Source organism: Solanum lycopersicum, chromosome 4, assembly GCF_036512215.1.
Source record: "Solanum lycopersicum chromosome 4, SLM_r2.1".
NCBI lineage: Eukaryota > Viridiplantae > Streptophyta > Magnoliopsida > Solanales > Solanaceae > Solanum > Solanum lycopersicum.
This window is the reverse complement of record NC_090803.1, coordinates 66454262-66470778: the sequence shown is the minus strand read 5'-3', so window position 1 is coordinate 66470778 and position 16517 is coordinate 66454262. Positions and strand designations below refer to the sequence as shown.

At 33.3% G+C, this 16517-nt stretch overlaps 5 protein-coding genes, 1 long non-coding RNA gene and 2 other non-coding genes across 8 annotated transcripts; 6 read left to right on the top strand and 2 right to left on the bottom strand.

Annotated features, from left to right (window-relative positions):
• The first annotated feature begins 1513 nt into the window (after positions 1-1513).
• Positions 1514-3717, top strand: LOC101244282 (agglutinin-like). The gene is made up of 5 exons (XM_010322091.4): positions 1514-1568; positions 1665-1883; positions 2140-2457; positions 2973-3206; positions 3386-3717. The coding sequence occupies exons 1-5, from the start codon at positions 1566-1568 to the stop codon at positions 3632-3634; spliced, it is 1023 nt and encodes a 340-aa protein (XP_010320393.2). The 5' UTR covers positions 1514-1565; the 3' UTR covers positions 3635-3717.
• A 360-nt stretch (positions 3718-4077) lies between these two features.
• Positions 4078-4150, top strand: TRNAA-UGC (transfer RNA alanine (anticodon UGC)). Its single transcript has one exon. It is a non-coding gene; the product is annotated as a tRNA-Ala (tRNA).
• Positions 4151-4412: 262 nt separating this feature from the next.
• Positions 4413-5783, bottom strand: LOC101243991 (agglutinin-like). Its single transcript, XM_010322235.4, has 4 exons — positions 5595-5783; positions 5110-5427; positions 4788-5033; positions 4413-4700 (listed from the first exon to the last, which is right to left on the bottom strand). Exons 1-4 carry the CDS (start codon positions 5781-5783, stop codon positions 4452-4454), a joined length of 1002 nt encoding a protein of 333 aa, XP_010320537.3. The 3' UTR covers positions 4413-4451.
• A 1638-nt stretch (positions 5784-7421) lies between these two features.
• On the top strand, positions 7422-9079 carry LOC101243706 (berberine bridge enzyme-like D-2). The gene has a single exon (XM_004238557.3). The coding sequence runs from the start codon at positions 7422-7424 to the stop codon at positions 9051-9053; it is 1632 nt and encodes a 543-aa protein (XP_004238605.2). The 3' UTR covers positions 9054-9079.
• Positions 9080-9257: 178 nt separating this feature from the next.
• Positions 9258-9330, top strand: TRNAA-UGC (transfer RNA alanine (anticodon UGC)). The gene has a single exon. It is a non-coding gene; the product is annotated as a tRNA-Ala (tRNA).
• Positions 9331-9662: 332 nt separating this feature from the next.
• LOC101260133 (uncharacterized) lies at positions 9663-11976 on the top strand. The gene is made up of 6 exons (XM_004238212.4): positions 9663-9913; positions 9997-10104; positions 10199-10329; positions 10928-11028; positions 11485-11544; positions 11737-11976. The coding sequence occupies exons 1-6, from the start codon at positions 9718-9720 to the stop codon at positions 11819-11821; spliced, it is 681 nt and encodes a 226-aa protein (XP_004238260.2). The 5' UTR covers positions 9663-9717; the 3' UTR covers positions 11822-11976.
• An 880-nt stretch (positions 11977-12856) lies between these two features.
• On the bottom strand, positions 12857-15355 carry LOC101260430 (uncharacterized). The gene is made up of 2 exons (XM_004238213.5): positions 14351-15355; positions 12857-13635 (listed from the first exon to the last, which is right to left on the bottom strand). Exons 1-2 carry the CDS (start codon positions 14715-14717, stop codon positions 13007-13009), a joined length of 996 nt encoding a protein of 331 aa, XP_004238261.2. The 5' UTR covers positions 14718-15355; the 3' UTR covers positions 12857-13006.
• On the top strand, positions 13173-15722 carry LOC138347871 (uncharacterized). Its single transcript, XR_011220437.1, has 5 exons — positions 13173-13313; positions 13460-14082; positions 14302-14394; positions 14514-14674; positions 15355-15722. It is a non-coding gene; the product is annotated as an uncharacterized lncRNA (long non-coding RNA).
• Positions 15723-16517: the final 795 nt, after the last annotated feature.

Below are 16517 nucleotides of genomic sequence, written 5' to 3'. Positions count from 1 at the left end.
AATGAAAAAATAAATAAATATGAATGGAGGCCACATGGACATTTCTCCTTTATATATAATATTAATGAAAAGTTTCTTATCAAGAAAATACTCTAATTAGCATAATTATTTTGATATTCTCTCTATTTTATATTAGATAAGCATCTTATTAAAAAAAATATCTGTTTCACATTATTTTATTACTTATTATAATTTTTCTCTCATTTTACGTCTACAATAAATATGGCTTTTGAAAATTTAAACAAATTTTAGTAGTCTTTTCATCCTATACTAGATAAGTATATTACTATAAATATTTATCTCATATACTTAATCACTTATCAAATCCTGATAAACTTAATTAATTTATCCCCTTTTTACTTCGACAATTAATATAACCTTTGAAAGTTTAAATAAATTTTAAAGATCCAATAATTTTTTTATTCAAGAGGCTAATTAACATGAATAAGGTCCAAATAGTTAAGTGATTAATCTATTAACATTTTTTTTAATCACCATATAAAATAAAAAAAGTCCATCTATCTTCTTTATTGTTTTCTTTTTCATAGTTTGTCCCCCTATGTTTTTGGCATTAAAATATTACTATTACATTGCATTTCACCTGGAAAAATTAATCACCTTTCAAAAGCACTAAAGCAAATAACATTTGTTCCCTTTTTTTTTTTTTTTTTGGTCAAATAATTAGCAACACAAGTCATTATCTAATTAAAAAAAGTAATTTTTTTTAAAAAAAAAATACGCCACTAGCTGGAATATAATTAATATTAGAGTAATAATTTAAAGTAATATTTAAGAATTAGACGTGATGCTTCACGGAAAAAGAAAGATTCATACACTAAAAATTACTTACTATATTATCCGAATTCATGTAATAAAGATTATAATTTGGTGAGTCGAATTATAAAGATAAAATGTTTTAGAAGTGTTTATATTAAAGATATTTCAAATTATTATGTAATTTCTAATTGTATAATTTTATTTTAAAACATCAATATTTGATGTTGAATGAATTTTTTGGGTTATTGAATTATTATTTTTCTGGAACCCATTTTATTCACGGTACGTACTAGGTAAATTCTTCACTATGTAATAGTCTGCAAATCACACAAGAGATATAAACCACACTAGACAAGCCTTATGCAACGAGCTCGACTCAGAAGGCATTGAGGGAGGAGGATCGTTCCCGGATTATTTGCGTGGATAACCACCCTTCAAACCAACCGAGTCATCCCAAAATACAACTATATTAAATTATTAATACATATTAATTAGTTATAATTTATGTTTACATTTTACCTTTTTACACGAAATATGTTATTATTATTATTGTTGATTGATTATTACTTATAAAAATATATATATAATTAATTAATTAATATATATATATTCTATACTTTGCTTAATCACTTTCTTTTTCTTCACTTTATATATGTACAAATCACATATACCTTTCTTATAACTAATTAATGACTTATAAGTGTGTTATTCTTCTAACACCTTTTATATATATAGCTCGATACAACTTAAATAATATAAAATCAAAGAGCGCACAAAATCACCAAAAAATGGTACGTACATTTCTTATTTTATTTTATTTTATTTTTTTACATATTATAATAAGTATATATATCTATAATATTTGATTATTTTTGTATATGTGAAAGGGAAATCTTGTGAGTTATGATGAAGTTGATCAAATAATGTTAGAGGCATGGGGAGGAATTGGTGGATTAGAATGGAATTACAAGTTTAAAAGTCCAATTAAAGAGATATTGATAAATCATGGAGACGTTATAGACTCCATCATGTTTATTACTATGAATGAACGAGGAGATAGAATAGAATCACCAAGATTTGGTGGCAATGGAGGTCGGAGAGACAAGGTATACATCTTTATTTTCGGGATCTTCACACAAATAGTCAGACAGATTTACTGATTATTTTTTTAGTTGATATACACATGTAATACATCCGCTCACTATTTTTTAGTTTAACCCTATATGGGTGAACGACAACAATTGTATTGATTAATTTTCTTTTGGCTACAAATTTCAAATTTTATGCATGATTTTGATATAGTTTATGATGTTTGAATTAAAATTTCTGACTCTGATACTATTTTATTTCCATTAATGACAGGTTGTTATTAAGGAGACTTCCTTGGAATTTTTGGTAGGGATCAAGGGTAGATATGGAAATTACAAAGGCAATTTGGTTGTAAAATCTCTAAGTTTTGTAACAAATGCAAAGAATATTTATGGACCATTTGGTAAAGAGGATGGGACTCCATTTTCATTTGTGATAAAAGAAGGTGGAGCTATTGTTGGATTACATGGGCTAGCTGACTCGTACCTCGATGCTATTGGTGTTTATGTGAACAAACTAACTGTTTCAAAAAAAGATGAGAAAAAACTTGAGCCAAATGAACCAATAGTGGAAGAAATTGAAATTCATGACGTACGTATATTATTCTTCTCTCTTCTCATATGAGTTTTGTAAATGTGGAATCAAATCTATTATTAACATTGCTTTATCTATCAGATTAGATAAGTTTGTTGCTATAGCTAAATCTTGAACTGATCTCACTAAAAACTACAAACTCGGTCTGTTTGAACCTTCAAGAATTGTTTCTCTTTTAAGAATCAACATGATTTAGTTTGTCCATAAAGTTTTAGATTTGATAGGAACGGTGAATACAATACTAACCCTAGCTAGACACATGTCAACACATGAGGTTAGTTTTTCCTATACTCCCTAATAAAATGACACATAATCCAATATATGCATGATATGTATTTGCACATAAATCCTCTTTCAGTACTTAACATATATACATATATGTGTATTCTTCCACACATTATTCAATCGTTTTACCATGGTAAATTAAATAAATTGATGTAAATATCGAGTATAAAATTTTTACACTGTTCGTAACGAACAAGTAATTTTAACTTCACATTTTGCATACACAGAAAATGGATGTGATGAAGACTATTGTGCCAAGAAGTGCTGGACCTTGGGGTGGATGTAGTGGAAAAGGTTGGGATGATGGAGTATTTTGTACTATAAAACAAGTGCAAGTTCATGAGGCTTTACATAGCTCAGTTATATCAGCAATTCAGATTGAGTATGAAAATAAATTAGATAAATCATCATTTTGGTCACAACTTCATGGTCATGAACATGGGGCTAAAAAAACTACAAAGGTATATATATATATATATATATATATATATATATATTTATCCTTTACCTCACACAAATTTTTGTTCAATTCTTTTGTATTCATTAGATTCTAGACTAAAGGACTCATATAATCAATTTGAAATCGAAATATAATTGAGGAGAAATATTTTTGATTTTGTTCGATGAATTTGATATGCAGATAAATGTTGATGGTACCGATGAATTCTTGATTGGAATCGAAGGATATTATAGTCCACTGAATGATAATGGGGGCCAAGACACAATAAGACAAATTACATTTTATACGAATAAAGGAAAATATGGACCTTATGGAACTGAAATTGGAACTTATTTTAGCTCCTCAGCAGCTAGAGGAAAAATTGTTGGGTTTCATGGAAAAAGTGGTCTTTTCTTGAATGCTATTGGTGTTCATATGGAATATTTCTAATTTCTCGATCATTTGTAAGATCTTTAATAATGTTTAAAAAAAATAAAAGGAATAAAGATTATAATGTATTATATGTTTATCAGGTGATCCTGACGTTATATATATTGTTAATAAGTTAGATTGAGACTATAATTTCCTCACAAAAAAAAAAGATGTTCATGCTCATCGAGTGATGATATGATATTAGTTCCATTTTATTCTTTTTATCATGATATTATATACTCATGTTTGCTACACTTTTAAACAATGATATTTTAGTAATTTTTTCGAACTTGTACTTGCATAAAAGTGTCCTCCAATTTGATTTATCTAAATTCAGTCATTATATATATATATATGCCAATCTAGACAACTAAAATAGCTAACATAAACTACATAAAACAATATTTGACATTGATGAAACTATATTATATAATTAATAAAGACAATATTACAAACATATTGGGGATGTAGCTCAAATGGTAGAGCGCTCGCTTTGCATGCGAGAGGCACGGGGTTCGATCCCCCGCATCTCCATTTTTTTTCTATTATAACATTTTTATTCCGAACAACTAATATAAAACAGAAGGAGTATGCTCAGATAAATCCAAAATAGAAGGATGAATATAAATATACAACATCAGATAAAGGAGTATGCTCACGATAAATTCAAATCTCATGAATATAAATATCGAAGGAGTATGCTCATGATGAATTTAAATCTCATAAATATAAATATCAAATATCAGATGACTCACGATAAATTCATATCTCATGAATATAAATACCGAATACCTGATGAAAAATTTGAAGAGAATAAACACTTCTTATAACCTTTTTAGAAATATTCCATGTGAACACCAATAGCATTTAAGAAAACACCACTTTTCCCATGAAAACCAACAATTTTTCCTCTAGCTGTTGAAGAACTAAAATAAGTTCCAATTTCACTTCCATAAGGTCCATATTTTCCCTTATTTGTATAAAATGCAATTTGTCTTAATGTATCCTGGCCTCCATTTTCCTTCACTAGACTATAATATCCTTCGATTCCAATCAAGAACTCGTTTTCATCATTAACGTTTATCTGCATATCAATATCACACACGCACAAAATAGAATTAAACGAACAAAGTAATTACATCTCGATTTCAACTTCGAAAAATACTCATACCTTTTTAACAACATTATCATGATTTCCAGCTCCAATACCAAAACCACCATGAAGTTGTGACCAAACTGACATTTTGTCTTTCTTTTCATACTCAATTTGTATTCCAGATACAGCTGAAATTATTGTGTTCATATAAATATGTACTTGCTTGATAGTACAAAATACACCATCATCCCAACCTTTTCCACTATATCCTCCCCAAGGTCCGGGGCATCGCGGTTGAATACCCTTCATCACGTCCATTTTCTGTACATATAATGATGTTATTATTAAAAACACGTTAAAGTAACTGAACTTTATCCACTATAACACATGTACTTACATTGGGGAACTCGTCTGGACTTTCTTCAACTTTAGGTTGTTTTAATAGTTTTATTTGTTCAGGTAGTGTGACATTCTTCAAATAAATACCAATAGCATAAAGGAACGCTCCAGAACGCCCATGGAATCCTAGAATCACGCCATTTTCTCTTAACACGAGTGAGAACGAGGTACCTCCTACCTCGTTCCCACCTACCGGTCCATAACACTTCAAATTAGTCGAAAAACAGAGAGATTTTACAACCAAATGGCCAGCATAATACCCTAGTTTGCCTCTAATACCTGTCAAATATTCTTCAGGGGCATTTTCAACAGTAACCTGACAAACGAGACAATTTTGACTTAGTACTTTTCAGTATAGTTTTCAAAAAGTGGAAAAACCTATGCCATCATAGTACGCGTTTTGAGTTTTGACTATCATATTCTCCGAACTATTTTAAATAAATCGTGACCATATGTTTACTAGTCAAAAAAAATTTGACATACCTTAGCTTTTTTATATCCCCCATTGCCACCAAATTTTGGTGAATCAATTGTACCTTCTTGACCAATTGTTCTGAAAATAATGGAGTTTATAACATTATCATCATGAGCTATGATTATCTCTTTAATGGGATTTGTGAGTTTGTAATTCCATTCTGAACCATTTGTGCCTCCCCATGGTTCAATCAACATTAACTTTGCTTGATCATAACTTGGTTGATGATATTCCTACATAATTAAACATAGTAAACCAAACTAATTAGCTCTTAACATAAAATATAGGGAAAATGACTAAGTTTGTCTATGTCAATATCATATAACAACAATAAAGTTGTTTATGTGTGACTTGAGTATTACAGATTCAAGTCGTGGAATCAGTCATTGATGTTTGATCAATGGTCATGCTAGACTATCTACTTTAACTCTGTATGAATGTGAGATACTTTATGTATCAGACTGCCTTTTTATTATCAAGAACTGATCAATTTTATCTACTTTGCCATTAACAAATCATATCGGATTTGCATTTTGCCATTAAGGTTTACATAAAATAGGGGACATCACGTGTTCAAATTCAAATACATATTAACATTTTACTATAATTTAAAAGAGTTTTTTTTTTTTGGAATAAAAGGGCTAAAACAGCACTTTTTCCTAATGGTATGAGGAAATTGTCCTCGTCTCAAATGTAGACACTTAAATTTGTACAAAATTGAATAAGTAAATACGTATTCTACTTGGCATCCTATGTGGCAATTCACGCCCTATACAACATCTTAGTTGGTATTCTACATGTATTATGCCATGTAAAATTAGAGTGCGTATGATGGCTACTTATATGAACATTCAAAGTTGGAGGACATATACGTCGACCGAGACCAAGTTATGTCATATTCATGTATTATGTTATGAGATGCAAAACAAGAAAAAACAACACACAACTACAACATAGTTTGCAATGAAAAATAAAATAGAAGTCAGGTTACGTACCATTTTGTTAATTATCAGCTATTGTTTTCTCCACCAAATAATAATGTGTTAAGAGAGTGACAATTAGGGAAAATATATATATAGTACATACATGAATGAACCTGGCAACTGTAAAACCAAAGGTTTACATTAAAAGTAGAGCCAGGGAGATGAAGAGTTGATACTGCGAATAATGATTTAGTTTATTGCTATGTATTATTTTATATATATATATATATATATATATATATATATATAAGGTCAAAAGGAACGTAAAATAAAATAAAAAGCTAAGAGAAAAATACTGAAAATATCCTTAAATTCGATGCGAATTATAAGTTTCATTAACAAATTTTTGATAGTCTTAAAAATATTCATTTAACTAACTGAACTTAAATGCAGTCTGATCTTGCAACATGAGTTTAGGGGTATTTTCAATATTTCGCTCAATTTTTTACGAAAAACCTCATGTGCTTATAAGAATTTGAGACCACTCGTTATGTCATGTGACAGATCCGATGTGTATCTAAATTTAGTTAGTCAAGTAGAAAGGTATTTTTAAAACTATTAATAATTTAGAGACGAAACTAATAGTTTTGTCTGCGGTATATATATATATATATATGTTGCTGTTGGCCGGCAATTTCACTAAATTACTCTGCAGAATTGATGTTTTTATTGTATTGTCATGTTATAATTTTCACGTACACAAATATAATAAGTGTTCGTTAAAACAATTTATAATAGGCCGGCACCTCTCATTCTGTTTCATCTTTTTTGTCTTTAATCTGATGTCTTCCTTGTATAAAACAACAACTTATGTGTATATCAATGGAGAAGTAAACAAAGCAAAACTTCGCCATGAAACGAATTATGATCATCTTATTCATATGTATTTCTCTTATTCAACCTTCCTTCGCTACGAATAGCGTAAACCTCGTTACATGTTTGATGAGTTACAATGTAAGTAACTTCTCTGTTTACAAAACAGGGGATGATGATAGTCATTACTCTAACTTGCTTGATTTTTCTATTCAGAATCTCCGTTTCGCGGAGTCCAAAATGCCAAAACCAATAGTTATTATTGTACCTGAGAGTAAGGAGCAGCTAGTAAGCAGTGTTATGTGTTGCATACGAGGTTCGTATGAGATAAGAGTAAGGTGTGGAGGACATAGTTATGAAGGGACTTCATCGGTTTCCTTGGAGGGTGGTTCGTTGTTTGTGATCATTGATTTGATGATATTAGATAACGTTTCGTTGGATTTAGAATCAGGAACAGCTTGGGTGCAGGGTGGCGCTACGCTTGGTCAGACTTACTATGCAATCTCTCGAGCAAGCAATGTTCGAGGATTTGCAGCTGGTTCGTGCCCTACTGTGGGGGTTGGTGGACACATTTCAGGAGGTGGTTTTGGTTTTTTGTCAAGGAAGTACGGAGTTGCTGCTGATAATGTGGTGGACGCGCTTCTAGTGGATGCAGAAGGAAGGATAGTAGACCGCGAATCCATGGGAGAAGACGTATTTTGGGCGATAAGAGGTGGTGGTGGTGGAGTATGGGGAGTTGTATATGCTTGGAAAATTCAATTGCTTGAAGTACCTAGGGTTGTCGCTAGTTTCATAATCTCTAGGCCTGGATCCAAACGTTACGTGGCTCAACTTGTTCACAAATGGCAACTAGTTGCACCAAAACTAGACGATGAATTTTACCTATCCGTCTCCATTAGAGCTAATGCTAGAAGAGAGATTCATGAAATGAAAGCCCAATTCAATGGATTTTACCTAGGTCCAAGAACTAAAGCCATTTCCATCTTGAAAAAGGCCTTTCCTGAATTGGGCATTCAAAAACATGACTTCAAAGAAATGAGTTGGATCGAGTCCATACTTTTCTTTTCTGAATTAGATAACACTTCCAACGTCTCCCTTTTAAAACAACGCTACTTTGAGAAAAAATCATACTTCAAAGCCAAGTCGGACTATGTTAAGACCCCAATTTCAATGGATGGAATAATGGCAACTCTTGATGTACTTGAGAAAGAGCCCAAGGGACACATCATATTGGACCCTTATGGCGGAGCCATGGAGAGAATTAGTGAGGACGCTATTGCTTTCCCTCATAGAAAAGGTAACCTTTACGGAATTCAGTATCTAGTAGAGTGGGAAGAAAAGGATAATAGTATCACCAAGAGCAACGCGTACATAGAGTGGATAAGAGAGTTTTACAATACAATGGCGCCCTTTGTTTCAAGCGCGCCTAGGGAAGCTTATGTCAACTACATAGATTTGGACCTTGGAGTGATGGACAACTTATTGATAAATACTAATGCTGGCCATGCAATAGAGAGAGCTCGCGCCTGGGGTCAAAAGTATTTCTTGAATAACTACGATAGATTGGTTAAGGCTAAGACAATAATTGACCCACTAAATGTTTTTCGACATCAACAAGGCATCCCTCCCATGTTTGCCTCAATACAAGAGCATAACTATAGCATCGAGTGAGTTTACAAGTTGGTGTACTAACTTGCAAGCGCGCGCACTAGGACAAGTTATTGGGCATAAACATTGTTAGTTTGTCTTAGATTATCCTCTTGGCTGTATCAACAAGGTTAATATATATTTATATATACTGATAAGGAAGAAACACATTAGGTAATAATATTAGTATTGCTCGATAATTATAAAATAAATAACAACAAACATATTGGGGATGTAGCTCAAATGGTAGAGCGCTCGCTTTGCATGCGAGAGGCACGGGGTTCGATCCCCCGCATCTCCATTTTTTCCCCTCTGAAATATGAATCTTTGTATTAGATTTCATAATGCACAAAAGGCACTTTAATTATCCAACTGTTTCCCCTCTGAAATATGAATCTTTGTATTAGATTTCATAATGCACAAAAGGCACTTTAATTATCCAACTGTTAAATAAATAAACACGTGAGTGCTACATGACAGAATATACGTAGGACGAAAAAAGACATGTAAAATAATATATATGACATATATGTCTATTTGTTCAACTCTATACAAGTTTAAGTTTCTATTTATGCACGTTCAAAATTAAAAGACACATTTATTTATTATGTCTTTTATAAACTTGATATGAAATGATATTTTAGAAAAAGGACAAATACACTACCAATACCGTTGCGTTTCAACCACCATGACCCCGCTGAGTATCACCCTTATCCCTTCCTCCACCGTGCCTCCGACGCCCCTGAGACCTCCGCCATCGGTGAAACAACCGCCGCCTACGCCGCCGATCGAAGCAAAGTTTTTCAGCCGTAGAAACGCCGTCGTTTGGCTCTCACTCATTGCTCCTCTAACTCATCCTGCCTCCGCTTTTTCCTTCGGCATATGTATTTACTTATCTCGAGTTTTTTTTAAGTTGAAATTAAACATAGTCTAACTGAATTGTTTTGGTTTGCGAAAATGTTCTCAGCAGGACCAAAAGAATGGCTGAGAGATCAGAAGAAGAAGACTGCGAAGTACCTTTTGGCTCCAATCGAGGCTTCTAGAAACATCCTCCGATATGCTAATCTCTTACTTAGTAATAACATACTGTGTATTTTGAAATAACCTCTTTTTTTTATTTTTTATAATACTGTTATGGTGAAATGAATCAGTTGCTTTGTATTTGACAGCTAGAACTGAACCAGAGTTTGGTGAAAAGGAACTTGAAGAAGTTCAGAGCTTATTGAGGTCTGCTGCAAGGGATTGTGTGCCTCAAGAGAGGAATTCCTTCGTTCAGTTTCAATCAAAATCAGGAGTTGAGGTTTGAATTTTGACTTGTGATTGATTCATAATTTACCAGCTTCTTGTTGATTTTGATGGCATTTTTAATGACATTTTAACAAGTGAGTACTTATTTGAGTTAAATTGCTAATGTACTTATTTCTAAGCCAAGTGCACTAGTGGTTTGACTTCGCGTATTGAGAGTTTTGCTAAGCATAGCCAGTCTCGAGAGGGTGTGGTAGGTTGATGGATAATGCAAAAATAATCAACAACGAAAAATGATCTAATTATGCAATTGAATTGAGTTGCATTTATACCGTATACGGATGATTCATATGCCCGATCTCAATTGTTGTAGTTGATTGATTGAGTGTATAAGTGGTGTGGACATGTTACTAGTTTCTATTACATATATATATATATATATATATATATATATATATTTTCTAGATTTTGTTCTATGGTGATGCAATTTTTTAGAGTGGCGTGTTACATAGGGAGACGAGAAGCTGTGGAAACAAAAGTAAATATTTAAGCAAAAAAGAGTAGTTATGATTCACTCTATTTTTTGGTTCTTATATCTTTTTGACCTATGTGTGTGTTGTTTGTGGCTCATATGAAAAATTCCTAATTTTCAGGTTTGCACATTCCAGCTGGTTGTGAAAAATGCTTCTTCTTTGCTTCCTGACAAGGACCCGGTAAAGTTAGCAGCTGAAGCCAAACTTATCGATCTCATAAGGTAGCCAGTAAAACTTGTTGTGACCGATATATCTTGTATGTCGAGCTATAAACACTTCAAGAAGTAGGTTGATCTCTGTACATTTAAGGTGGAAGTTGTCTTATCTGTTCATTAGCCGATGTTCTAGAAAATGTTTTTGTTATAGTAGCTTGGTTTTTGTCCACATATCGAAGCAACTAATCTTACCTTCAGTACCTGCTGGTGGCTAAAAAATCTGGGTTGGGAAATTTCATATTACGTGTTACCATAGAACTATCCTTATTAGGTACTGATTTAGTTTCTAAAAGGATATGGAAAGAGCGTACATTCATTGCCTATTTTCCATATTTCACGTGCTCTGGAGACATTAAAATTCGGTCTTGAGTTATCACAATGACTCATCTATGCATGCATGTGTTGGAGGGATTTGACATAAATTATTTGTCACAATGCTTTCTGTATTTCTTGTGGGTGCAGGTCTTTTGCTTCTCTCAGTGACATGGCAAATGAATTTGATGTGCAAGTTGCTTCTAATAGGTATAATTAGTGATATGCAACTATTTCTATTTGTACTCTTCTCAAAACTTGTGTTGATTTATTTTAAGCAAAATTTTACATTTTATAAGACTGATAAACATGATAACAAGCTAGATATTTCATGTTTGATTCTTCCTTTATCTTTTGATCATACCGTCTTATGGCATGAACATGCTATTTTTTTTTAAACAGACAAAAGGTTGCAAATGCTCTCATGGATACAGTGACCTGTCTGGACAACTTTGAGCAAGGTGTCAAGGAATGCCTTGAAGTTTGATTATCCTTATTCAAGTCAAAGAAGGAACAGGATGAATTTGGCATTTGCCAATTTGGCAGATGCTTTTATCCTTCACTATTGGGACGGGCAAAAAGGAAAACTTCAATAGGTTGTATCATACATTTAATGTTAATATTATTCTTTCATTGTTTTGATTTTCTCCTGTTAACTTCTCTTTACTTCAGTCGCTATTAGTTATAGTTAGCAGACCTATCTTCACTTTCTTTGAAATTACTGCAGTAATCTTGGATTCAAGTATGACAGTAGCACTAGCTGCTAAGTTGCATACCATGCAAAGAACATGCTTTTCGTGCAGCCAATAGTTCACTCTCACAAAACTTCTCTGTTTCTTAGTCACCATTTGGTCATACCATACCGCCTGTATTGCTCAGATCTTCCAAAAGTGCCGTCACACCTGACACCATTTTTGGAGAATCTGACACGGTTGCAGTAGCATTTTTGGGGGATTTGAGCAACATAGCATACCACACAGAACGTTTTCATTGTGTGTTTTGTATATAATTCAAGCCTTAGAAGCATGTGAAGGAACAAGGCCTGGGATGATTCTTGTCTGAGTCCTTCGATCAAGCCCTTCTATAACAAGTGCTTTCAGGTAGAAGGTTTTGATTATCTACTACGATTATGTTTCTAATATTAAATATCTCTGCACCTCCATTCATTTATCAAAGTCTAGTACTTACGGGCTCAAGTGAACTTGCCTATGTAAATATGAAAAATGGGCAAGTAACCGCAAAAAGTATGAATCTATTTAGGTGTTCATGCCTGCTCCTGTTCGCGCTCTTTTTGTTGTGTGAGCCTTGAAAGTATCCGAAGCAGGCAATCAGCATTAATTCCTTTAAGTAGATTCCTTTTTCCAGAAATAGATAAAACTTTCTTTATGGAGAAATGCAATAAGCTCTAAAAGAAGGTAAAATAGTACTATATTATCTCTTTTTAACTCTTGCAAAAGTTAAAAGTTGGAAAGGGGTATGACGGGGCTAAATATGATGAACTTGTTTAAGAGTTACCTAGATCTTGAAAAGATAAAAAGTGTACTAGTCATAGCTTAAACGATATTGTTGCCAGTATAACTAATGTGGTACGATGACAGTAACAATCAACGAGTAGGTGCTTCTAAGCTCTAACAGCAAGTTAGACTTTATTGGTGAACCATTCTTATAATATTCACAAAATAGTCTTGTTTGGTGGTTCTCCAGAAGCCTGAAGCAAATACAACCTACAACATGGGGTTCCATCTGGGTGAGTTTGAAGTGACCTGGGCAAGTTGCGCAACTTGTTGAACAAATTTAGTGGGTCATGCAACAACCCGAAATGTGCATCTGGGTCACCAATTTGAGAAAGTTTAACATCAGAAAATCCTATTGATGGCAATAACTCATCAGGATAGTCGCTATAGAAATGGAAATTTGAGCTGGACATTGTGGTTGATTGCTTGTTCATGAAGTCCGCTAAGAGTACTGTATGAGCAGAGGTACAGTTATTTGCTATAATCTTTAGTACTTCCATTGCATTTGAGTGAGAAAGATAGTAGAGAATTCCCTCTAATACCCACACTGTATTCGTATTTAGAGTTAAGCCTGATTCTTGAAGCTTTTCAAGCCAGTTCTTTTCTCTCAGGTCCGCTGCCACTCTGTTCAATGATTTTGCCATCATTAGTTGGTGCTTTTGTTCATCTGTTGTTTCTGCTGCTGCCTCTACAATAGTGGTTTTCATCTGCAAGACCTCTGGAAAATCAACCTCAAATATGGTGCTGTCTTTCAAGCAACTCAAGCGATATGCCCTTGTATCCATACCTGCAGATAAAGAACAGACATCATTGGTTTACTCTGTAACATTTTTTGCTAAATGGAATCAACTAGCTTCCGAGGGGTGAGCAATAAAAATGCTAGGTGAAATATGAGGAGTCTCTTGTGGTGGACAATCTATGTCCATTCAGTGTTCAATCTCCATGTTGAGCCCATAACTCAGAGGAATTAAATTACATTCCGCTTATCATCTTTTATCCAAACATAGTCATAGTTGCTCCTAAATGGAACGACTGTTTTTTCACTGAAAGACTATATGTCACTTCACAAGATCAGCATGTTGCAGTTGATGGCTAGTATTTTGGGGATTCAAATCTGGAATATTGTTGCATCCTGGTAATGTTTAGTTTGGTATATGTATCTAGGGAGATGAAAACTTTTGCAGAATACAAAAACTAAGCCTCAGTCCCACACAAGTTGGGGTCGCATAAACGGGTGAGTGGACATTTGATCAGTTCAGCGACTGACTACTAATAATGAGCATATGCATAAGTGATATCAGTATATTGTCACAATTCGATTAGTAAGTTCATTAATTTGTTGTTACGAAGCAGTGTTGAATGACACCCTTACTAAAGTCTGTCTCCGCCCCACTGACTACTATTTACCAAAGATAAACTAGTCAATTTGTCATTAAATATACATTCATTTTAGTGTCACAGGGTATATACAGCACAAGAGATCATGTGGGAACATCACCTACCTGCTCCAAGAATGACAACTTGTGCTCCTCCGCCATCAAAAGAAGTAAGAGCTGCTTCAATTCCCTTATCAAACCATAGTGTCCTTACTGCAATGATAACTCCAGAAATCTCTTTAGCATTGTTGAGGATATCTTTCTTAATCTTCTCATACAATTTTTTCAGGTACGTCTCCCCTGCAAGTAACTCTGCTAGTGGATCATGGATCACATGTTTCCATAGCGCCCTTCCAGCTGCAGTTTGACATGCTGATTGTCTCAAAGAATCCCAATCATGTTCGACAGCTGAATGAACTTCTCTGATGGTTTCAGTGTACAAAGAATCAGGTAGTATAAAATCAGGCAAGCTACCATTTTCTTGATTAGACATTATTATACTGATTTTTAGTGACTACTAATAGAAGAGAAGAACTAAAGGGATAAGCCATGCAATATATACAACAGAAATAAAAGAGTACTGTTGTAGAGGAAAAAGAATTGTTATTAAGGATAAGGAAAGACAGCCACACACACAACCAATGTCTCAGAAAAGTTATTCAATCATATCCAGCTATTCTCTGTGTTAAGTAAATTAAAGGAAGGTAATGAAGCAGGCCACGACTACCATCAATTTTCATCCCTTTGTCCTACTACTCTTTGATTCTTTCCCCCCCTCTTAACTGTATCTTTAAAAGGTTAGCAATTTTTTTATCCAAAAGTAGCATAAAAAGAACCCCACATGTTAGGATGAGAACAACTCAAAGATACTTTTAACATGATGTGATATTCTCCAAAAAAAACCTTTAACCATTCATTTCGTACACGGACTACGTACATTGTCATCGAATTATAGTTCTTGGACTAGTTTATCCCATCGTGGAGGTCTGTGTGTTAGATAAGGTGGGATATTCAAGATTAAGCATGAAATTAGATTTATACTGTATTTGGTTGACGATATAAATTGTATGTAGCTTATTTCTCTCGTCATATTTGATGTGGTCCACGGGCTTCCTCTTATACGTTTGCAGGTATGGATAGTAAACCAACTTGCAAACGGGTAAAGGAGTAACTCGCCCCCATTTCACTCCGTCATCTCTATACTCGTCTTATCGAATCATCAGTTTTGGTACCAATTATCATTGTGATATTTTGTTCATGCACCTAACACCATCATCAAAGAGGAGGTACATCTCAACAACTGGCACATCCACATCCACTACCTTAATTATGGCTTAATTATATATCTATCTATACATATATTATATGTGTGTGTATGTATTAAACACATATTTATATTATTAACCATAGACCTAGGAAGTCGACACAGTGTATCCACTTGATGTTATCCACCATATGTGGTTTATTAAGAAAGATGTGGTCCAATTATTTTTTGTTACTTATGAACAAGTACTTATTTGTTGCCTTTGGTTGCCAGATGGAAAAATTGTTTTTTTTTTAATGTGTCTTTGATAGGTTATCTATTTTTGTACATTGTGAGATAGCTCCATTGTTGGGTGTTAGATGTTTGATTTGGATAAGGTTCTTGGAACCTTATGAATTTACTTGGTCTTTTTCTCAATAACATGTGCACCTTATGATAAGTTAACATTTTTGCATTGGCATGATCTGCACTCCTACCACCATGACCTCATATTTATAGTTTAATATACATATATACTCACATTTGAATCCACCTGGCACACCTCGATTAGTTTCACGGAATATCAGATAACTATTTCCATCAATGCTTGAATAAATGGTATAAATTTTTTAGTGTTTTTATCTATATTCGAATTTGAATCCGAGAAATCATGATTCTTTATCCACTTCACATTATATCGTACTCTTGGATGCATTTATGTATTTTCTTAATTAGACGATTTAATAACCACACAAATATTATAACATGTTTAACATCACAAATTTGACTTCAGCAGGTACGTATGACTTTCAACTTTGGACGTGTACAATAGTTATTTAAATTTATATAAAATTAAACAAGTAGACATAGACATCCTACATGACATAATATATATAAGAAATCAATACGTCACGTAAGACATAAAATTATTATGTAGGATGTCACGTAAGATAGATGTACTTATTTGTTTAATGCTATACAAGTTTAAGTGGTTATAGATGCTCGAAGATATAAATATCAGCTAAATTCTGCCTAATAAATACTTGCTCA